The 23,226-nt window shown below is 43.6% G+C and overlaps 1 protein-coding gene across 9 annotated transcripts; it reads right to left on the bottom strand.

Annotated features, from left to right (window-relative positions):
- Positions 1-5,203: 5,203 nt before the first annotated feature.
- On the bottom strand, positions 5,204-22,424 carry LOC138195224 (pleckstrin homology domain-containing family A member 1-like). 9 transcript variants are annotated; one of them, XM_069144437.1, is made up of 14 exons: positions 22,295-22,423; positions 17,964-18,233; positions 16,939-16,995; positions 16,769-16,814; positions 13,973-14,070; positions 13,313-13,444; positions 12,419-12,559; positions 11,865-11,933; positions 11,176-11,240; positions 10,963-11,026; positions 10,736-10,825; positions 9,368-9,441; positions 8,488-8,562; positions 6,975-7,309 (listed from the first exon to the last, which is right to left on the bottom strand). In XM_069144437.1, the coding sequence occupies exons 2-14, from the start codon at positions 18,102-18,104 to the stop codon at positions 7,072-7,074; spliced, it is 1,290 nt and encodes a 429-aa protein (XP_069000538.1). In that variant the 5' UTR covers positions 18,105-18,233; positions 22,295-22,423; the 3' UTR covers positions 6,975-7,071. The 9 variants fall into 9 exon arrangements, with proteins under 9 accessions (XP_069000539.1, XP_069000538.1, XP_069000540.1 ...); XM_069144440.1 differs by lacking the exon at positions 6,975-7,309 and adding an exon at positions 7,547-7,771 and having other exon boundaries at positions 22,295-22,424; XM_069144439.1 differs by lacking the exon at positions 8,488-8,562 and having other exon boundaries at positions 22,295-22,422.
- Between the last annotated feature and the right edge of the window lie 802 nt (positions 22,425-23,226).

The following is a 23,226-nucleotide window of genomic DNA, read 5'->3' as shown; positions in this document are numbered from 1 at the left end:
GGCAGTGTCTCCTGCTAAGACTCTGATTTGATCAAAAAAAAAAAAACACAAAAAAAAAATAGAACATCCAGTGATATAAGGAGCCACGATGTTTTACAGCCCTCCACACACCCTCCGGGACTATTTCTTTATTTATGCTTTTGCTTTACTGCTCCCTCTTGAATTAGTCGCTCCTGGCATCGACACAAGCTTCATGGCTAATTAGAAAAATGAGTGGTGGAAAAAAAAAAAAAGTTGGATGGATTGTAGGATTTGTGGAGCGAATGCAGTGCATTCATGTCGCATTTATAAACAGCCAAATTTGCTCTCATTGGAAGACTGCAAGAGAACATAATTTATCCATTCGGTTTGATGCAGGGTCATAAGCGCCCAGCGAGCAGGGTCATAACTTCCCATGTCAAAAAAAAAAAACAAAAAAACAAAAAAAAATCATCGGCTGCCAAGTTAAAGTGTAAATCACTAAAAATTGTGCCTCTACCTCAAACATTTTTTTCTTAAAAAATACCATAAATTCACCTTAAACATTGTTTGTTGGACTGACGCATTTCCAGTATTAAAGGAACAAATTTGAGTGCTGCTGAACAACAAGCCTCTGTTAGATTTAGATGTCTGTGGTGAGCTGTAAGAGTCCAGTCAACCCCGCGGCCATAAATCAGCGTCATAAAACGCCTCGACATAATGTGATCGATTGTGTGTGCGGGGCTCTTTTAATGGCTCTTGGTGGATGAATGCGGGGAGGAGGAAGGCGCTTCTCTGGGCCGCTGCTGCCTGGGAGCGGTGGGACTTGAGCGACGAGGCACCCTGTGGCGCACCGGCGCCCCGGGTAACACAAGCTTCTGTATCGAAAGGGCAATCAGAAAGGGGGCGCAAAGGGATGGAGGGCAGTCGGACTGGTCGGCCTTGTGCAGGACAGGAAACGGTAAGAGGTAGGACTCTAAACCAGAATTCAAGGCTAATTGTTTTGAGTTAAATGAGAGGGCACAGTATGTGTATATATATATATATATAAAACCTCTGGAGCTTGAAGACACTCAGAAAAAAGTGTCTTTACATACAAGTGTATATATATATACAGTGGGTACGGAAAGTATTCAGACCCCTTTAAATTTTTCACTCTTTGTTTCATTGCAGCCATTTGCTAAAATCAAAAAAGTTCATTTTATTTCTCATTAATGTACACTCAGCACCCCATCTTGACAGAAAAAAACAAATGTAGAAATTTGTGCAAATTTATTAAAAAAAACAAACTGAAATATCACATGGTCATAAGTATTCAGACCCTTTGCTCAGTATTGAGTAGAAGCACCCTTTTGAGCTAGTACAGCCATGAGTCTTCTTGGGAATGATGCAACAAGCTTTTCACACCTGGATTTGGGGATCCTCTGCCATTCTTCCTTGCAGATCCTCTCCAGTTCCGTCAGGTTGGATGGTGAACGTTAGTGGACAGCCATTTTCAGGTCTCTCCGGAGATGCTCAATTGGGTTTAGGTCAGGGCTCTGGCTGGGCCAGTCAAGAATGGTCACAGAGTTGTTCCGAAGCCACTCCTTTGTTATTTTAGCTGTGTGCTTCGGGTCATTGTCTTGTTGGAAGGTGAACCTTCGGCCCAGTCTGAGGTCCAGAGCACTCTGGAAGAGGTTTTCTTCCAGGATATCTCTGTACTTGGCCGCATTCATCTTTCCTTCAATTGCAACCAGTCGTCCTGTCCCTGCAGCTGAAAAACACCCCCATAGCATGATGCTGCCACCACCATGTTTCACTGTTGGGATTGTATTGGGCAGTGCCTGGTTTTCTCCACACATACCGCTTAGAATTAACGCCAAAAAGTTCAATCTTGGTCTCATCAGACCAGAGAATCTTATTTCTTATAGTCTGGGAGTCCTTCATGTGTTTTTTTGGCAAACTCTATGCGGGCTTTCATATGTCTTGCACTGAGGAGAGGCTTCCGTCGGGCCACTCTGCCATAAATCCCCGACTGGTGGAGGGCTGCAGTGATAGTTGACTTTGTGGAACTTTCTCCCATCTCCCTCCTGCATCTCTGGAGCTCAGCCACAGTGATCTTTGGGTTCTTCTTTACCTCTCTCACCAAGGCTCTTCTCCCACGATTGCTCAGTTTGGCTGGACGGCCAGGTCTAGGAAGAGTTCTGGTCGTCCCAAACTTCTTCCATTTAAGGATTATGGAGGCCACTGTGCTCTTAGGAACCTTGAGTGCTGCAGAAATTATTTTGTAACCTTGGCCAGATCTGTGCCTTGCCACAATTCTGTCTCTGAGCTCCTTGGACAGTTCCTTCGACTTCATGATTCTCATTTGCTCTGACATGCACTGCGAGCTGTAAGGTCTTATATTGACAGGTGTGTGCCTTTCCTAATCAAGTCCAATCAGTTTAATTAAACACAGCTGGACTCCAATGAAGGAGTAGAACCATCTTAAGGAGGATCAGAAGAAATGGACAGCATGTGAGTTAAATATGAGTGTCATAGCAAAGGGTCTGAATACTTATGACCATGTGATATTTCAGTTTTTCTTTTTTAATAAATTTGCACAAATTTCTACATTTCTGTTTTTTTTCTGTCAAGATGGGGTGCTGAGTGTACATTAATGAGAAATAAAATGAACTTTTTTGATTTTAGCAAATGGCTGCAATGAAACGAAGAGTGAACAATTTAAAGGGGTCTGAATACTTTCCGTACCCACTGTATATATATATATGCATGTATGCATATATGCATGTATGTATGCATGTATGACCAGAATTCAAGGCTAATTGTTTTGAGTTAAATGAGAGGGCACAGTATGTATATATATATACACTTGTATGTAAAGACACTTTTTATATACACACATGTATATATATATATATATATATATATATATATATATATATATATATATATAAAACCTCTGGAGCTTGAAGACACTCAGAAAGAAGTGTCTTTACATACAAGTGTGTATATATATATGAGAAAAGAAACACATTGTTGGCTCATGTAAAAATGAACGAAAGTCACACAGCAGCAGCAGCAGCGAGACCTTCCAGCATCATCATTAGTCCGGTTATGTGGCAGCACGTAGGCGAGAAGTGGTGGGAAAATCTGCAGATGAAAACAACCTCATCTATAAGGAACACCCACTCTCCGACCGAGGCTCAGCCAAAGATGGACGCCGCCGAGGTCTGTGTGATCTCTCCTCGCCAGTCTGCGTTGAGGTCTGGGGCCGTGAGAGAGGCCCTCGAAAGGACCAAATTGAGGGCCTTATTTCCACGTCACAAGCCACACCAAAGTCTTGCGTCCTCCCCCGAGGGAGCCGAGAGCTACCGTATATGTACGTTCGAGCCTCAGGGAAAGCAAGTGGGCTGTACCCGTTTCTCCTCTTTCCGCGGCAGCACCCTCATCATCTCCAGAGTCCTACACGCGCAGCACATCCACAGCAAGCTGTACATCCAAACACCGAAACCTGGAATGAGCCACGGCTCACAGTTATGCGGCTGATTAAAGAGCCTTTAAATATTCAGAGCTGCTCCTTGACCTCAACTCTGTTAATCCATCTGCACACAGAGCATGAAGCCAAAGGCCCAATATGTACGAGGCACCTCATTAAGAGATGATGAACACACACACACACACACACACAAATCATCAGCCATACCAGCCGATAAGCAGCGGCGGAGTATTTTACTTTATCTCCGTTTCATACTGCAAACTGTTTTTTGTTTTTGTTTTGTACAAAAACTGTTAAAAAAAAAAAAAAAAAAAAAAAAAAAAAAAAAAATCAATCCAACTCTCCCGTCTTCTTTGATTGGCTGTTACGCACTCGAGGAACCAGTCGTGCCACGGCAGACTCGGTCAAAAGAAAACGGTAAATTACACATTTCTCCCGACAGCTTACATATAGAAGATACAAAAGTTGGACAACAACAAAATGATCCAGACTCTTTATTAGTTCAGAAAAACGGACCACAGTTCGATGGAAATATTCCTTTTTGTTTACTTTGCGTCACTACACGTGTAACGAGCAAACAGTCGCCTGTACCTCCACCACGGTAACAAATACTTAGAAAGTAATGCATCGGTCATAAAAAAAAAAAAAAAGCACGTGATGCTAAAACATTTTCAGGGGCATTTTTTTTTTCCCCCCCATCATTTTTCATAACTAATTGGGACTTTTGAAACTTTTGATATTCTTGTGTTTTATGGGTTTAATCTTGTTTTGGCTTCAAATTTAAAAAGTCTTCGACGGCTGAAATGACCAAATGCTTCCTGATTGTTTTGTGTCTGAAGTTGTGCTGCAATTTGGTCAATTTTTGTTGTATCTAAACGTGCTATATAACTAAAACTGACTTTGAGTACATATTGCGAACCCTTTTTTTTTTTTTTAAATAAAGTACTATTTTCAGTGCGGGGCTTTTATTCATCGTGTCGTTGCTGCTTTTCCTTAAGTATCTAAACAGTTTCCTTTTGATAGTTCTAAACTTATAATATGAATAAGTGTGGTTTGTTCTAATGTTGGCTGCTAATTCTGCAAAACACAGATAATTAGGGCATCAAAGTTTGTGTGGCTTTTGGAGCTTCGTACTAAATTGATTGTATGTGGTGTCGTATACATTTGCCAAATCCTGATATACGGAATATGTATCGTGCCTCTGTGTTTATTACAGAAGTAGTAGAAAAAAAACTTTGCAGCTCCTGTGCAAAAAAAAAAATGGAGACAAAAATGAATCAATGAGTCAGCAGAAAAGCTATTTGTTTCGGGGGATTTGGTGGATCTTCTGTTTGTAGCCTGTTTTTTTTCATGCTTACAGTGATTATATTTCCTGTCCTTCTCAGTCCCGTGAAGTGGTTCCTGGGACTCTGCGTGTGCTGTTGCCTTCTTGCATTTTCCGTTGATCTTTTACTTTCTTTTCTTTTCATGCGAGGAGCTTTGAACGGCTTAAATTTCCACTTTGGTGTAACAAAACGCTCCCGTCACTGATGAATACATAACTAGTGACTTATTGAGTTTAGTGGCTTGTTAATGGAAGTGGATCAAAGTGAAGGTTTTGTTCTCACCACCAGAGGGCAGAAGAAGCTTTGAGGAGGCACCAAAGACTCGCATCCAGCTGAGAGCGCTGCTGAATTTCTTTTTCTCCAGACTTTGGAAACCTCTCATGTTCCACCGCAGACAGATCCTGTTCTTTGGAGACTGATGAGCACAATACTGAAACCCGAGCACATTTTCAGTGTTTATTTCTTTCAAGTCATCCACATAATAAATAGAGACAATTCAAACCGATTACACCAGACTGAAAAGGGGAGGGGGGGGGGGTGAAGTTGCTTGGCTTTGCTGGGCTAAAATAAAGCAGGCACTTAACAAAAAAAACACCAAAAAAAAGATTAGTGTGTATTATTTAGCAGGATTACAGTGGGACATTTTTAAATTACACCATGAGGCAACTGCCTGCTACTGGGCCGGCGACACAGATACAAGAGAAGAGGATCAGGACACATCTTAAAAGCATATAAAAAAATAAATCTGTTTCTAGTCAGCGAACACACGACAACCAGAGCGTCTGTAGATGAACGGAAAGACAATCTGAAGAATCTTTCAAAAATGTTAGCATGCAACGGAAGAGCTTTTCTGTTAAACCATGACCCAAAATGTTTAAGATGGCGTTCGTACAGTATTATCTTCAAACTACGGACTGCAGGTTATAACTCGTGAGCCTGACTGTCAGGACATGAAGAAGATCTATAGCTGATCCTGCCTTATAGTTGGTTGTATTTATCAATATGAAATTACAAAATGCATACAAGCCCAGTCCTCGCTTTCTTCTTCCCGTTTACTCAAATGTTGTTGCTCCTTTCCCACGTCATCACGAGTACACAAAGTTTGATGCACTGAAATGTAGTTCAGGGTGTGAAGTGAAGCGCTGTGAAAGCTTTTCTTTGTTTTTTTCCCTTTGCGCTTCTGCTCTCATTTGACTACCGGCGGTGGATTAACTGTAAAAACTATTCACTGCAGATTTACATGCAAGTGTAGTTTAGCTTGCGGTCATTAATAGTCAAAAACTCAATGAGGACACCACTATATGAACAAGTGACCCTCCTGTATATCGAAAAACAAAAATAATTCAAGTCGATGTTTTGGCAGCTGTTAAAAACAATCGGGACAAAAAGTGGCTGCAAAACATTTGGTCTCGTATAATTATACGCATCAGCTCGTACGCGCGTTGTTTTCAGTCGAGTCCGAGCCCAGTCCGGAATCTTTGATTACTAATTTGCATTAAATGAGGATTTGATCTCTGACTAGGCTTGATCCGTAACCATAACACTGGCCGACAACAGCAGACAAATCCAGTGTTAGAATAACGAGTATGAACGGCCAACACAGTTTAGTATTAGTAGATTTGAGAGGTGACAAAATGCCACTCCTCAGGTTGAACACTCTTTTCAGACATGAGGAAATTAGCTTACACGTTTAAAAGCTCCCTTATTTTCTTGGCACAAAGTGGTTTACAAAAATCCTCTGCCTATAAATACCGTTGAATGCATCGTTGTGCCTGCACAGGTTCAAATAAAGCTTCGTCGTTGAATTCTAATCAGCACAACTAAAATATAATGTGTAGTTTTGTTTTGACGACAACAACAACAACAACAACAACTCCGGGGAAATAACTATGTCGTTGGAACTGCGACAGCGTGGGAGGCAGCGGGGCGTGGGTGGAGACTGGGTCATCTTTGGCACACGAGTGCAGTTCTGGGCTGACCCGACTTATTTCTCTGGCACACTCATGGAGAAGCTCCAACGTTTGTGAAACGGCTTTGATTTCCTAATCAAAGCCTGCTAAACAGTCGCACCTGGTTCACAGGTTGTTTTTTTTCCCTCTTTTTCTCTGCGTCCGTCCAGAGAAGCACTTTTTGTGTTTGTTTTTTTTGTTTTGTGTTTTTTTTGGTTTTTTTTTTAAACGTCCAGTTAAACGGGTCATACCTCGCTCACTGGCAGATCAGCATCCTCTAGGTCCAGGGGTGTTTCTGGCACGTGGGGCTCAAAGCTGCTCCGCCGTCGCCATGGCGACTCCTCGGAGTTCGCGACGGCGGTCACTTCGCCAGGCGCGTCTCCTGCAGGGAGAGGCGTGCTGGCGTGTGGCTGTGGCTGTGACTGGGGCGTGGCAGCAGGCTCATGAAGTGCTCGCTGTCCCACGCCAGGCTGCGAGCATGTGCCGCACGTGACAGCAGCCCCCCACTCGGGGTAGCATGGTGGCATGGCAGATATGGGCGAGCGAGGGACGGGGGGACCCGCGGGGCTGCGGTAGAAAGTGGAACGGCTGCCGTGTTCCTGCAGCAGAAAACAGCAGGAGGACAGAGAGGGGGAGAGAGAGAGAGAGAGAGAGAGAGGGAGGGAGAGAGAGAGAGAGAGAGAGCGAGAACGAGAGAGTCGTTGTTAGGAAGAAAAGTCAACCCCTGATATGTGAAGAGTATTTAAGAAGAGCCAAAGGGAGTTACAGACTTGGAATTAGCACCAGCATGTTGGGCCTGATGCAGCTTCAAGGTTGTGGGTGCTGAAGAATGTAGCATTGCTAGAGAGTGGAGATGGTGGTGGTGGTAGTAGTAGTAGTGGTAGCAGTAGTAGTAGTAGTAGTAGTAGTAGTAGTAGAGGTAGCAGGAAGAGTAGTGTCAGCAGGTTTTAGTTTGGGTAGTCTCAATAGGTTGCAGTGGAAGTTCAAACAGAATGCCATAGGAAGCAGTGGTTGGTTGGTTGCTCATTATTTCACAGCTTTTCATTGTCAGATTTCAATCTCTGAAAAAAACAGAGGAATGAGCAGAAAGAACAAAAACACAACAGAGGTAGTGAAAGCAAAGATGGGTAGCGATCGGTTAGACAAACTTCCCACCATAAAGCACCAAGAGACTCAAAGTATCTGTCATCTTTAAGGTTCCTTATTTTGCTTCTCCCACATGACGCTACTTTGGCAGGGAGACGCCATGTGACTTTACAGGCTTGCGCAACTTCTGATCGCTAAATCCTAATTATCGCTGAAGCATCACAAGATTTAAGAATCAGGCCCACAGCACGAACGTGTCTAAAAACCTGAGTATAGAGGCACAAAGGTATTAAGAAATGCTTTATGTCGAATCTAAACATCCAACATCAAACTCAGGCAGAATTTTAGGGACGTTAGGCCGACAATCAGATAATCCACCGCACCGAAGACTTGGAGAATTGCCTGCTCTTCATTGCAGTACTGAATAACTGATATGAACACATAACACCAGCATGTCCCATTAGCCCCTTGTACAATATATTAGCTCTTACAAATCTAAATATTATCATATCACTAAACATATCACTACAAAGACACATAGTTTGTACTTCTGGATGTGTGGATTCAGCTCCGGTGAGTCCTCATTTCAAAGCTGTTCAACATTTAGCACATAAAGGGTATGTATAGGAAATCAACATGGAAACAAGTATCTTATTATCGTGTGTATGAGAGAGAAAAAAACAAAACATACAGGCAGCGAACAGGAGGGAAGAGGAGAGACAAGCAGGATGTCACACATCTAAGACAGGTACACAGCTGCAGCAGACTGCAGAGATAACAGGGCACGAAGGGGAGAGAAACAGAAGGTGTGAAAGACACAGTAATAAGGACACAGGTAGAAACAGGCTTAAGCTATTCACAGCTAGGCTGGTCAGATAGTTCATGCAGTCAATGTATGTTTTTGCATGGCTTCGACATGTATATTTAAATTTTGACACTAAAAAAAAAACAATCACGATAAGTGGTGGAGACAGGCGGAAGCTGTGCAAAGTGAAGCTATAACGGAGGGAGCGGGGGACAGCAGGTCTTTCAGATGGTCATATTCCAGCTTTTTAAAAGTCATTCTGGACCTGGGCAAAAATCAAACTTTATAGCATTTGACTCGTGTGTGTGTGTGTGTGCTTGATTTGAGTTGCCATGCCTGTGGCCACAGCCATCAACATGCAAGAGAATTAAGCACACATTGAGTAGTCAAATCCCCGAAACAAGATTTCTGTTTAGTATCTATCTATCTGAATGCAAAGTACCTACAACTTTAAGCCGACCTTCATGTGACAGTACAGCAAAAAGAAAAGTGGAGGAGGAGGAGGAGAGGTGAATGAGAGAAGCAGCGAGGATGAGGGCGTGAAGGGAGGAGCGCTTGTTGGGTTATCACAGCCATACTTAGGGTGTGGTTGGCTCTTAGCAAAAAAAACAAAACAACAAAAAAAAAAGAGCATCAGATTTGAAGTCAGATCTGATGTGCTCTCGAAGTGTCTACAACCAAAAGGGCCAGCCAGTGAGTGGGGAAAAAAAAGTATTAAAAAGGTGAACTTATAGCTTCAAAGGGGGATTTAGACGAGCCGACATACGTGCTGCTGCACTCCCCGATTCGAGACGTATACCTCTGTATACAGGGGTTCGACAGCCGTCTGGCCTGCCGCATCTGCAACAACACAGTGCAAAGCAGGATTAGACCAGATGGGCCGTCTGCCCACTGGGAGAGGATGTGACAAAGAGAGAAAGGGGGGTGGGGGTAAAAAAAAATAAAAAATAAAAGAGGAAAGAGGGAAGAGGTAGAGGAGAGTGAAAAACAAGCAAGAGAGACAGAAAGACACAGGAGGCATGAGAGGGAAGTGTAGAGAAACAGACGCAGCGCAGAGGATGAATCCAGTCGAGCCAGATGGGACCGACTGTGGCAGAAGCCCATTTTTCCTCTGCAGCCACGACTACAGAAGTGGTTTACTCCTCCTCTCACCTGCGAGGTCTAAGCTGTCCGTCTCTCTGCGCGGAGACTCTTGACAGAACTAACTCGCGTAGTTTCATGTACTGCCGAAGGGTAAAAGCTGGTGATGACTGAACGGGTTATGTTGCATACTGATTACCTACTTTAGATTAAAAAAAAAAAAAAAACAGGCGCCCTGGTGGGTCTGAAGGGAAGTGTCGTCCGTGAACCACAACGTCTCCAGTTTGGGTCCAGATGGGAATTCTTTCACTTCGCATTCTCTCATTTAATGTCATCTATAAACTATTGATTGTCTAATAACATCCAGAAAATGTACTGTAAGAAAATCAGTATTCTGTTGGTGGGTGGCGATGGGGAGAGAAAATGCAGAACAGGCTGTCCCAAGTTAAAGATAAAAATCTGCAAAAATGGCCAAAAACAGCTGATTAAATTACATGATAATCAGCTTTTTTTTTTTTTTTTTTTGGTGAATTAATGATTCTGTTTATGTTTCTTTGCAGCCTGATGGCTCATGTCCCAAAGGCCAAGTACCGGTCCGCAGCTAGGGAGTAGAGAACTACTACTGTAGGCTACACAGAACACAAGTTAGCTTTATCGATATTGATTTTGGACTACACCACCACAGCTTTATATTGTTCATAACTTAATAATGTTGAACTAAACCTGAAAACCTGAAACATAAAGCCAAACTACCCTTTCTGCTATTATGCACCTGTGATACTTATAGCTGCCCATGAGAGGAAAAAGAAACTAAAATCAAAAATCCATAAATGACATGAGTGAAAGAAAACAAATAAGTCTCGTGTATAGTCTCGACTTGACTCTTGCAGCCACCAGATGTCACTCAGTGAGTCTCAAATTGTGCTCATGCAAGACAGAGTTAAGTTTGAAGTTATTTTCTCTGCTGAATTTGTGACTGCAGTCAGAATTAAGTTAATGACTAATTGTAATGACCACAGTGGCCTTGCGGTGTGCTGTAGTGCAGGATACATACTGTGGCAGCTGACCTCCCCGGCCCCCGTTGGGCCACAATGGCCCCAGAGACAGCCTTGATCCAGCTGTGCATCTCCTCTGGACTATCCGCCTGGTGGAAACACAGGAAAGGAGAGAAGAGAATGAGAGAGTGAGACGAGGCAATGGGAAGTAGGCAAGAGATGAAAGGGGAAACATGCAGGTAAAGACGCAAACATTAAGCGAGTAGAGAATTTAAAGAAGACGTACCTGTATGTAAAACGTCCTCGATGTGGTCACAACTTCAAACAGATTATCTCTCATCATAATGTCACTACAACAAAGAAGAAGAAGAAAACAAGTTGTCTCACGTTTATCTCAACTAGATCTGTATCTGAATTTATCTTTATCAGAAACACATTCCTGTTGGACAAACAAAAAATTTTTTTGCACAATGAGAAAATGTCAGGACATGTTAAATACCTCTGTTTGCACTCCTGGACTTTGTGAACTTCCTTTAGTGGGATCATTCTCAGAGGCTCTTTCTCCTAAAGACACGAAAAGAACTGGTCATAACACAGGATGGATATCATTATTTGTGTGTACATTGCGGATGCCCTTTCTAATATGCTGCTAAAAGTGAGGCCGACTTGCTGAGTTTGTTTTACGTTTCACTGGAAGGAAAGAAATTGATCTTTCCTAGAAGAAGCAGACTGCAAAGAATCAAATAAAAACCCCGATGGCTGTAACTTTCTTGACCCGGACATTTGAGCCAGCAGACAGGGAGTCTGTGTCCTCGGGGCCTGTTGATAGCCAAATATACAGATACAGTTGTCAAATAAGGGCAGACCGTGACAAGGACGTGGTGTGGGACGTTCAGTATTATCCTGAGGACAGTCTGTCTGTCTGTGTGTGTGTGTGTGTGTGTGTGTGTGTGTGTGTGTGTGTGTGTGTGTGCGCGCGCGCGCACGCGCAAGAAAGGCAGAGGGGGAAGGAGGCATGACAGGACATGCGAAGTAAAGGCAATGAATTCCACAGCCTGCAGATAAAACATGTTGTAACTTAGACTGTGTTGGCTCTTACCTCAGACTGTGGGGGTGAATGAAATCCACATATCGTCAATAAAAAAACATTTCTTAAAAGCTTCATGGAATGTAATCAGAACTAGTTACCAAATCGGACTTGAAGTAGCTCATCGAGTTTTCTTCCAGGAGGAAATATCGTCTCTTCCAGTTCCTCATCTGCGGAGGAAGAGGATAAGATGTTCAGACTTTTTATTTTCGATTCCAAGAACTGTCACATTTGCCAATTTGCTCCCATAATAGAAGCATTTATTCCCGTACCTACGCATTTTACATTCTTTTTTGTTTTTGTTTTTTTAAGTGCAGAACTTAACATTGAAGAAGTAGCATTTCCTTCGATGAATAATAATGGCCTCATTATTTATGATGGAACTGAAACCTCATCATTCCACAAGTCATGAGACATTTCCTCCCACATGACGGCGCTGATTATTTTTGTTGGTGCCACTTTAGCTGAAATGTTGCCTTTATTTTTGCGGAAGTTGCTTTAACTGCAACTGTTCCTCGGATCATAACCGCGTTACGTATTCTGCCTGAGCGCAGTCGACTTTTCGGAGACCGTCCCCGATTTGAGACGCCGAAGTGAAGAACCGAAAGGTCCAGTCAAACCAAAACAGAAAGACGAGACCGCGGCAGTTGCTCACCACAGCTCCCTGCTTGACGCAGTAGCCTGACTTGATGACGGTGTGCTCCTGAGCCGGCCTGCCCAAGAAGTACGGCAGCTGGCTGTGGGAGCGATGCATGGCCTCCCGCTCCGCTCGGTCTGCACAGTCACCGCCTTCATGCTGGAGGGAGAAGGACACCGCAAGTTTTACAATCCGAGGTTTCCTTTTGATAAACAACAAACACAGATTTTGTACTTTCCAAAGACTCATTTAGATGTTGTTGTAGATTCTGCGACGAGGAAACCCCATCAGCCGCAGCCCGTGTCAGAAATCTTTTTAATGTGTAATGTCACTGCTATCAATAAAAAGTTAATAACACAAACAAAGTTTTTCCCTCAGATGTAACACAGAATATAGTGAAATATTGCACCGTCTTGGAGCCAGAAGTGATGTCGTAAAATGGTTTATTTGTCCGACCAAAAGTCCAAACTCACTTTAAAGTGATATTTAACAACTTTCTGTTTTTTTTATGCAAATAAATCTCACATTTGAGAAGCTGGAAGCAACCCCCCTTTGAGCAATAATAGATGACATCCCTTTAATGGCTTTTCGACAAAATAAACGTACTTTTTTTTTTTTTTTTAAATAATCAACACTTTGCTTTGGGTTTAGGCTGGACATATTGTAAAGGCCCCTGAGGCAAACTGGTGACATTGTGCTGTACAAATAAAAAACAAAAACAACAGAATCCTTACTTTACGTCTGTATATTTGTTCTACCGACATCATTTTCTACTTCACAGCTTTTTGGCATTGGTGAGTTTCCTTGCAGGTGTCTTTGAATCTTTGAACGTAATACTTTAAACCTGATGAACAGAGAGCTCATGTGCATGGAAATCCAGCGTGCGGTGCAGCATTTGTGGGTCACGTTTACCTGCGTCTGGGTGACTATGGGCACTCCTCCAATGATCTCTGTCTTATAGGAAACCTGTTTCTTGGGTCCTACGACATCTGGCAGAGCCTTCTGGTTCTCCGAGTTCTGCTGGCCATCGGGCAACTTTGGCACCTTTGGAAACAACATGCACACACAAGAAGTTGGAGGGCATTTTTGAAGTTAGCGCACGAATGTTACAGAGAAATAGAGGTTCTGCAGAACGGGAAATACACAGTACAGTTTCTCCACAGTTGAAGGAGAGTACGTAACTTTATGTACGCAGTTGACACATTTTATATCCATTTCCTCTCTGCATGGCTGAGGCTTCATGGAGAACAATGGAAATGGTCCTTCATCCCCGAACTCCGTACAATAACGCAGCATCCTGTTAGTCAGGCTGTGACTCACTTCTATCTAGTTTCTTGACAGTCTTCTCATTCGTTTTAACAGAAGAGGAGGAAATAAAAGCATTTCCAAGTGAAAACACATGAGCCAAAAAGAACAGATTAGATCAGCTGTATCAGGGATGGAGTGTGTCTTGTGTTAATCTGTGGACACTGTGTGTGTGTGTGTGTGTGTGCGTGCGTGTGTGTGTGTGTGTGTGTGCGTGTGTGTGTGTGTGTGTGTTCGCGTGTGCGTGTTCGCGTGTGCGTGTCTCACAGTGATCTTGGTGGCATTATTGAGAGCGTTGACCCAGTCCACAAGGTCCTGCTGATCATTGGCCTGCAGGAAGAACTTCCTCATCCCAGCATTGATGACTAATAGATCATAAAAAAAACAGCAGCGGGAACAATAAAAAGTAATTCAAGTAAATAAATTCAGGACTACATGCTCTCCACCACACAATCTGATTCATTCTGTGTGTGAGATGGATCACACCCAATAAAAGATTTACTAGGAAGCGATGATTAACAGGTATTATGGCCTTTTTTTTTGTATTGGAAATATGATGAGCGTCACAGCACATCCACTGCCACAGATTTCTCCGGAAGTGAAAAACAACCGAGCCCGAGACTTTCCCACAGCAGTTACTCTCTGTGGATGATGACCCAGCTAGTTTTAGGCGCCTCAGTCGGCAAACCACCTACCCACTTCTAAACGTGACGGCGGGGGGGGGAGAAAAACAAAATCCCGCAGCTACCAACCATCAAATATCCTCGCACATTTTCACACCCATGTGAACACGAGCGCACCCCATTTTCAATCACAAAGAACATTTTTGGGTCAAATGCTGATTAGCTATGGATCAGGGTTTAAGAGCTGAAAGAACTCAAGTCTCTCGTTCACTCTCTTCACCATAAATCCTTCAGTTCTGCAGCTCAAACCGTTCGTGTGTCTTCCCCATTTCCATTCGACACCATGGCAATAAATTACACTAAAGCTGGACTGGTAAATCTGGCGGGGGCGAGCTGTAAAAGGCAAAAACTCTGTGGCACAATGAGGATCATTCTTCCTTGTTCTGTGGGTTTGGTCCAGCTCTAAGACATATGCAAGACCAAACTCTGTTTTTTTTCCACTTCCCTGTAAATAAATCTGTCTGTCTGGTATCATTCAGCATGAAATAATCCAACGGTATTGACCTACATGCGTGTTCACTGTAGAGCTTCGATGATTAATCGCCAACTATTTTAATTGGCAATTCATTGTTTTGAGTCGTTTCAATAACCAAAAAAAAGTGTTAAAATTCTCTTATTCAAGCTTCTTATATGTTATCGTTTCTGGTTCTTTTAGTCCTCGACAATAAAGTGAATGTGTTTAGGTTGTGGACTGTTGGGCGGGACAAAACCAAAGATTGTGGGCTGCACTTTGAACTTTAGGAAACACTGGTTGACTTTTTTTTCCCCTCAATTCTCTGACGTTGTAAAGCCGAGACAGCTTATTGCTTTATCAAGATAATAAAAAGCACATTTATTGATAATGAAAATAATCATTTCCACGATATGTGGAGGAAGTAAACTGGTCGGCAGTGGGGAAAGTGCAGTGGGATGACAAATTTAGGAGAGTGAGTATCAGATCTGACTCACAGTTACACATTCCGAAACAATGCATGCGGCTGGGAAATGCAGCCGAGCACCAAAGCCCACACAAATGCTCTCTGACCATCACACACAGGACACCGACTACCAGCCATCATCAATCACAGAATCCAACAAGTCTTTCTTACAATGAAGGGATCTCTACGTGTGACCGCCATGACCTCACTTTTCTAAATAACCTCTTCCTGGTACGTCTCTTCGTGAGTTGCTACATGCAGGAAGAGGGGGAGCAGCAGGATTCATAGATACCAGCTAAACATGCGGCTCACAAACTGCAGTTTAAAAATAGCTTCATACATCTCTGAATCAGGTTCCGATTAGGATGCCGGCATCCTGTCAAAACCTCAACAAGGCAACTGGTGTGTGCGCGCGCACACACACACACACACACAAAACAGCCACTGTAGTCAAGTTCTTGTCACACACTCGTATTTCCTGCTATTGAATTGCATGGAAGAGGAGGAGAGGGGCTGGTAAACACTAACAGGGATGGATATTTACTTCTAAATAAACAGATGATGGTTATTATTCAGCCAACATTTTTCCATTTCCCTACAGAGTGAGAAGAGTGTGTCTGTGTCAACGTGAGGTGGCAGTAGCAACGCACCAGTAAAACACAGGAAGAAAAAGACCACTGATGTAAACGATGAAGGTTTAAAACTTTGAAAAAGTTTTGGCGGGCGTATCAGACAGGCTTGTGAGGCTTTAAGGATGTGTGCAGTCTGTTTTCAATGAAAGCGCCGCAGGGTTCCTTTAGACTTCTCTGCAGCAGAATATATATAGAGGACTGTTATAAAACAGGGCTTTCAGAAAACATGTCTAATTTATGATAGTCTGGAATCAACAATCTAAAAAACGAATCTAAAACGCACAAACAATCCTACAACAGTTTAACCAGGTCGACACGAAACCCAGATCGTGAACGGCTTTAGCCTCCTGCATGTCTGTGTGTTGACTAAAAACACAGTGTTGAACAAGGCTGCCTGGTCAGTGGTGGAGAAAATATATGGAGAGGAGTGCTTGACCAGGTTTAGGGGGCAGACAAGGACAGCAAACATTCCTCCCTTAGGTTACATTAAGTGTACTCAGCTTAGTCAACATGCGATTAAGCACACCATCACAGCAGATGTTTGCGCGGCACAGCGCACTTTTGTTAAGTTCTCTTCTTTTAAAAGATTCGGTAACACGTTGAATTCCTGTTGAACGTGATTAATAGTATCAATCATTCCCATCAGCTGCACCGCGCCCGGCAGAGAAAAACTATTTGTACGACAAGGATTTAGGAAGATCAGTGAACTCTTTGTTGCCGTGTCCATATTTTTCTGTAACCATACCGCTCAAGTAAACTATCGATATGGTGGTATTAATGCGGAGAAATGAATAACAGACAGAAAAATTGTGATGATCTGCGTTTTCTTACCGAAGCAGAATTCCGCTTTAGGCCTGAGCTTAGTGGCATCGCTGACCTAAGGGAGGACAAAGCCCACGACCGTTAGCCTCCCACTTCAACAAAATACTGTAAATTGATTCTATTTATACGTAATCTTATCATGGTGGCGTCAGATAAACCTGGGTGGCAATTCAGTTTACCTTAGAGATGTAGGTGAGCTTGAGGGAGCCAACACAGTCTGCACCGACAGGAAGGTTCTGATGGAGAACGGCAAAAAAGAAAAACATATGCGATAAAAAGGAAGCTAACGCTACAATTACACGGCGCAAATGGTATTAAGGCCTCTTATTATTATGTTATTAAGAGCCTTCGCAGTGGAGAGGCAGTGAAGTGAAGTTCCGCAAAGCGAGTCAATATTATAGAGTAAGTACAGTATACTTTGGATGTACTCCATGAAAGTTCATTTCAGTGCCTCGCTGTGTTTCCGAAACTAGGGGGATCCAAATTTAACGTCATTAAAATTTAACCTTTTTCAATCTATAAAAAGAAAGGGACCCACTGAATTATTCAAAATGTCTCCTGCACTACATCATTTATGAATACTTTATGTAACAGCGCACTTACAAATACGGCGAACCAGCACGCTGTACAAACTAAGAGGAGAGTGAAAACTGTTGACACCGGGGGTCACGGAGCAGACGACGATGACCGCCGCGGTCAGTGCAAATATAACCGCTGACTTCATTGGACTCGTCCAAGACGGACAGGAAGACGAGAAGCTCATCGCAGGTTCAGAGTTAAAACGTGAGTTTCTTCTGTCCTCGTTCAGAATGATTTAGAGCAAAGTCTGCCGACAGCCCGGACCGAGGCACGCTGTTGGCCCTGGGATACTCCTGTGCCTGTAATATGTGCTTCCTAATTCTGTCAACTAGAATTACATAATTACAAGTTCTCCCATCCTTGTAAGGCTTTCTGGCAGCGGAAACGTTTAGAGTGTACTTAATTTTGTGCTCATAATGAATGGAGACAGCTTTAGCCGTAAGTGGCCTGCAGTCAGCATACAGTTGCGTGAGGGTTAATCGTCTTTAACTGACGCTAGCTGGCAGGTAGCAGCCTGTAGATTGTCCAGTTTAACGTCAACAAATCAAACATCTGTCTGTTTAGTTACCTGGGGGGGAAGGGGGGGGAGAGAAGCTAAGAGCTAAGCTAACACAGCTATAATTACCTGCGGGTTGTCCATGAACCACACCAAGCTCCCCTGCTGTGTGTCCAGTATGAAGTAACGGCGCAGGAACTTGCCGCTGCTCTCATTCTCCTCGATGTCCAGAAAGCCACAGAAGCGGTTCTGTCGGTCCACGTAAGGCATCTCGTCGCCGGGACATTCCCTGGCCTGCTGAGGCCGGGAGCGGGGGGAGAGAGGAGCCTGGGGGGCCGCGGGGGTGGGCGGTGGGGTGGGCGGGTGGTGGTGGTGGTGGGGGGGGGGGGGCAAACGGGACTGGTCACAGAGAAAAAGGAGTGGAAACAGAGATGTGTGAGGCACAGGGGAAGGAGGAAATGAGGAATTTCAGTTGTCTTTGTGGTGTGCCTCGCTGCCTCTTTCTCTCTGTATCTACTGTATCTGTGGTCTCTCTGCCACCTGGAGCTCACCAGGCTACAGCCAGTGAGGGGATCATGTGACACAAACCACAACCCCGCCTTTATCCTTTTATATCGGCCTCACCCACGCTCTCTTTCTCTCTCTCTCTCTCTCTCTCTCTGAGTCTCTTTTTTTCTTTTTTCTTTCTTTCTGTAACACATACTCCACACTGTCACTCTCTCTCTCTCGTACCTCCTCCACCCACCCCGGCTCTTTCTTTCTTTATCCCTCTTCCCTTACAGTCCTCTCCTCTCTCAGCGCTATCTCCTCCCAACTGCTCTCTCATCCGATTTGGCAAGCCTCTGGCCAGCCCCTTCTATCCCCTCCCTCCTTCCCTGCCTGCCTTGCCTGCCTCCACAGCTGAGCACCCGCTTGAGCATTGTCAAAAAAAAAAAAACCTCAAAAAAAAAAAAAAAAAAAGAAAAACCCCACCACTGAGCTCAGCCATGTTCGACACAAAGAAATAAAACACAAACACTCACAGGAGCTGCGCAGGAGAGAACGTGCAATAATTAACCTCAACATCCGTAAAAACCTACTGCTCTCTGTCAATCAACAAACAAAGTAAATGATTAGAGTGCGTCTGTTTAGTCCTACGTGTGTGTGTGTGTGTGTGTGTGTGTGTGTGTGCGTGCGTGTGTGTGTGTGTGTGTGTGTGTGTGTGTGTGTGTGTGTGTGTGCGTGCATCTCAATGTCAAAGCTCGTGTGGGTGGGCGCAGCGTTACTGTAGGCATATTGTCGCAATAGTCTGTTTAAGCGGCTGCCTTTTTGGACCGAGCCGAAAATATGCGAGTGAGATGAGTCTGTGCAAGGCGAAGATAAAGACGCTCTTTCTCCGCAACATTATGAGCACTGTGTGGGCGGAGGGGGGGATGGGGGGGGGGTAAAGGAGGGACAAAAGGCCCGGTTGTTGTGGATGGACTCTGGGCTGGGAGCATCTCAGTTAGCCCCCTGCATCCACCCCGGTCGTCCCATTTGACACACAGGCATAAGAAAGGAGCAACACTGTCAGAGGCGACTATCTCAGCGCTGCACAAACACTGACTGTCATGTGAGAGACGACTCTGTGGAGTCTAGTGATCCCGTAAAGGAAGTACTGCGCGCAAGCTCGGCCCCAAGCGTGCCGGTACATTTCGGCGATGCAGACTAGATCGCGAAGATAATGCAAAACAGAATCCTGACACGGTGCAACCGTGAACACTGTTGAGGTTTTTGAGTCAACAGGCAAACTGGTGGCCTGTTTTTGAAGGTCTTAAAAAAAAAAAAAAAAAAAAAAAAAATACGCTAACTATACAATGACTAACGCTGGACTGTCGTTACCGAAACGGATTATTTTGAAAAACCTGACAGCGATATATTCACCTGCGTTCTTTGTTTACATAAAACATAGAAAGAAACGTTTTCTTTACGTGGCTTTTTGTTTGTAAATAATTGTGAGCGAGTTATGTACAGAGCATGACTTTTAAACTGACTATAACAGATGGTTGTTTTTAATAATGAATCATAAATAATAATAAAAAAAAAAGGGGGTCGCTGAGTCCTCAGAGAATTATGACCTCTGCAGCTCTCCTCTCCTTTATGAACTTTTATAGTGAGTTTTTAGCTCACTGTTTAGCGTCCAGCCCACAGCTCTGCTGTTCCGGTTCGCTCTCACCACTTCCACTGCGTCAGGCAGCTATTTACTGCTCGGCATCGAACAGTGCACAGACACGGTTAGTGACGAGCTGGTGAACACAGTGAAACATTTACCAGGTAAGGAGGCCTCGGGAGGCCCGGAGCAAAGCCGCAAGAAAAAGAATAAGTTCGACAGGTGGACGGAAACACGACTCCCGATGAATAATAATGACGCTGCTGTTACACATGGGTACCAATATAAGTGCAGGCCCACGTATCTGTCTAATTCTAACTTATTTTGATTGATTCGGGCGGTTTACACCCAAATCCCTTCTTAAAAGAACCGGTGAAAAGTCTACGTGCTCACCAGTGCCGATCTTATTCTGGATGTGATTATAATGTGGCACATGAGGAAACCTCATTTTTCACTTGTATGTACACACAAGTTGAACTTCGTGCACTTTTTGTAAATTGACAGCTAATGCAGACAACGTCTCTCTGACAGCTTCACGTCAAAGCAACCTCAGATTGATCTGTAACTCCCCTACTACTACCAGAGGTGAAGGGCACTTTAGTTTCTGGCAGTTGAACACGATTACATTTACCACTGTGATAGATTTGTTCTCTTCATTTCGTCGCCAGTAATCAAAGAATTAACCTGGAAATGAACTCTACGCAGCGATGCTAAATATATATATATGTATACATAAAATATGTGTAAGAACATAAGAAGATCATCATTTACTTTGGATTTTTTTTTTTTTTTTTTTTAGCAATTACTTCAAGCAATGTGCTGAGAAAAGCCCCGTGCACACGGCAGACAGTGATTAGATCAACATAAGGTGTTTATATGACACACTATCCCAACTTTCTATTTGAGTCCTCCTGGCAGCATATTTGGGTTTCTGTCGGCAGGATATGAGGTTTACATGGTCAAACACATTACCAGGATACTTTAGAGACAGATCATTGCCAGGATACTCGTGCACACGTCTAAATGCTCTCTTTCTCTCTGAGCTCACGGAGCAAAGGTGCAACGGCTGTAAAAAAAAAAAAGAAAAAAAAAGAAAAGAGTATGAACAGGAGAAACGAGAGGGACGAAATTAATGTTAAAAACGCAACGGGAGAACGAGAAGTTTAAAGGTCAAACTCTGAAGATAAGGTTGCATGATAATAGCCGACTTCTTTCTAGGTCAGACACACCCCAGGTAAACCTATTCTTTACAGTTGCCGGAGGGCTACGTCCACCATCACATGGCAGAAAGTTATAAGTCAACAGCGAGGAGTGAAGGGTCAGTATTTTTGGCCTCCGCCATGTTAGACCACAGCTGGATCATCAAAAGAGACGCAAACATCTGGAGACAGCAACTGCGGAGCAGAAAGTTTGTGATGTTTTTTTGTTGTTGTTTTTTTTAAACCCCCGTATGGACAACAGAGCCATTCACTAATCTGGGTGTCAAGAGAGACTACAGCAGGAGTTATGGTTTTGTTTTCAGATTGAAAGTTGAAGGGGGGGGGGGGGGGGAGAAATAAAACACACTGAGGTGCAAATGCTTAGAGAGGAGCAGAGGCTCTCTGCAGGTCAAAAAGGTGGGAACAGGTCATTCCGGTTCAGCTGAGAGGAGTCACGTCTGGTCAGAGTCCGGCTCTTTGAATGGATCCCACCGGGCCAGCAGGTCCGACAATAACTCGGGTCGGACATGGGGTTGTGGTGTTTTTTGGGGATGTCCGGAGTCTAAATGGCTAAAATGAAGATGCTCACTCGACGTGTTTAAAAAAAAAAAAAAACGAACAGCTGACGAGCGTCCTCAATCCAAGCAACAACAACAATAAAAAAAAAAAATACAGATCGCAATAAATAAAAAAATAATAACTTTACCGTCACAGACAGTTTAAGTGAGCTGACGTTAAGCACCGGAGACACCGTCAGTGTTAGCAGCATCAGCAGCTGTGGCCTCAACTTCACCGGGAGGTGGAGGAGGTGGGGGGGCGCTCAGGTTAGCTTGCTATTAGCACACGGCAAACTTGTAAAACAATACGTATGCGCGTATTTACGTTATTTACCGGCATCCCTGTGTCGTTGGACCTGTTATAAAAAAACAAACAACTGGCTGATATTTAACCGCGCTCGGGGGGGAAAAGAAGTTTAGTCATCCGCGTTAACGTGAACTCAGGCTAACGCTCGCGACTCCTGTTAGCCGAGCCTCGTAAAATATTAACGGACAACTTTAACCGGAACGAAACAACAAAGTTAAAGAGACTTTCGTCTCTAAATTCGTTCAGTCAAACGCTCCGGGTCGTCTTACCCCGAGTTCTTCCCTTCCTGCGAAGTGCTATACGCTCAACGGCGGCCGTGGGTGTCGGTTGCTGGTGGGTCTGTCCTCTGCGCCTCTCAGCCCATCTCCTCTGATCCAGGACACGGCTCACACAGATGGTCTATTAGGAAGAGGATCACTCTGAGGGGAAAACAAAAGATTGATGCGAGAATATTAATATTGAGAATATTGAGAATATTGAGGTAGATAGATAGATAGATAGAATTTTTTTTTTTTTTTAATTGAAAAATGCAGACTAGTGTTTCCCAAAGCCTATAAAAGGTCTGGTTTTGTCCCTATCAACAGTCCACAACAAAGATAGTCACTCTATTATTGTAGGAGACTATAGGGACCAAAACAAAACAAAACAAAAAATAGCTGGAATCAATGAATCTGAACTTTTTCCACGTTAAAAAGTAACCCAAACTGATTGATCTATCGTCCCAGTAATAATAATAATTGATTGATCGGCAAATGATTGCAGCTACCACGTGAGTGCGAGTTAAGTGGACGTTCCTGTAAGCTGCACAGCAAGGCGCAAGACTGTCCATGGATGTTAAACCGATTTATTTATGTAGGCCTGTCATGCATAATATACATACTGTGACTGGATATAAAGAGCGAATTTGTAACATTATCAGCAGACAGGTGTTCAAAAGATGATCAATCCTGTGATAATCATCCTTATATGTTCTGAGAGACTTGCCAGTAAATAGATACAAAATTCACACTGTGAGCAACAGATGGAGCAGCTTGCTCTGCTTGCCAGCCAGTAGGATCCTTCTCCACTGTCGGTGGCACAGATCATTGACTGTAGGAGACCCGCATGGAAAGACAGAGCTGCACTGAGGTCTTCTTCTCTCATAATGTTTCAGGATGCTACCCCAGTGTTATTATTTTTTTTTTTATAGTAGCATGAAGTA

The sequence above is a fragment of the Embiotoca jacksoni genome, unplaced genomic scaffold, assembly GCF_022577435.1.
Source record: "Embiotoca jacksoni isolate LCO1_2020_lvr unplaced genomic scaffold, fEmbJac1.0.p SCAF_12, whole genome shotgun sequence".
Classification (NCBI taxonomy): Eukaryota; Metazoa; Chordata; class Actinopteri; family Embiotocidae; genus Embiotoca; species Embiotoca jacksoni.
This window is presented reverse-complemented; position numbering and strand designations above follow the sequence as displayed.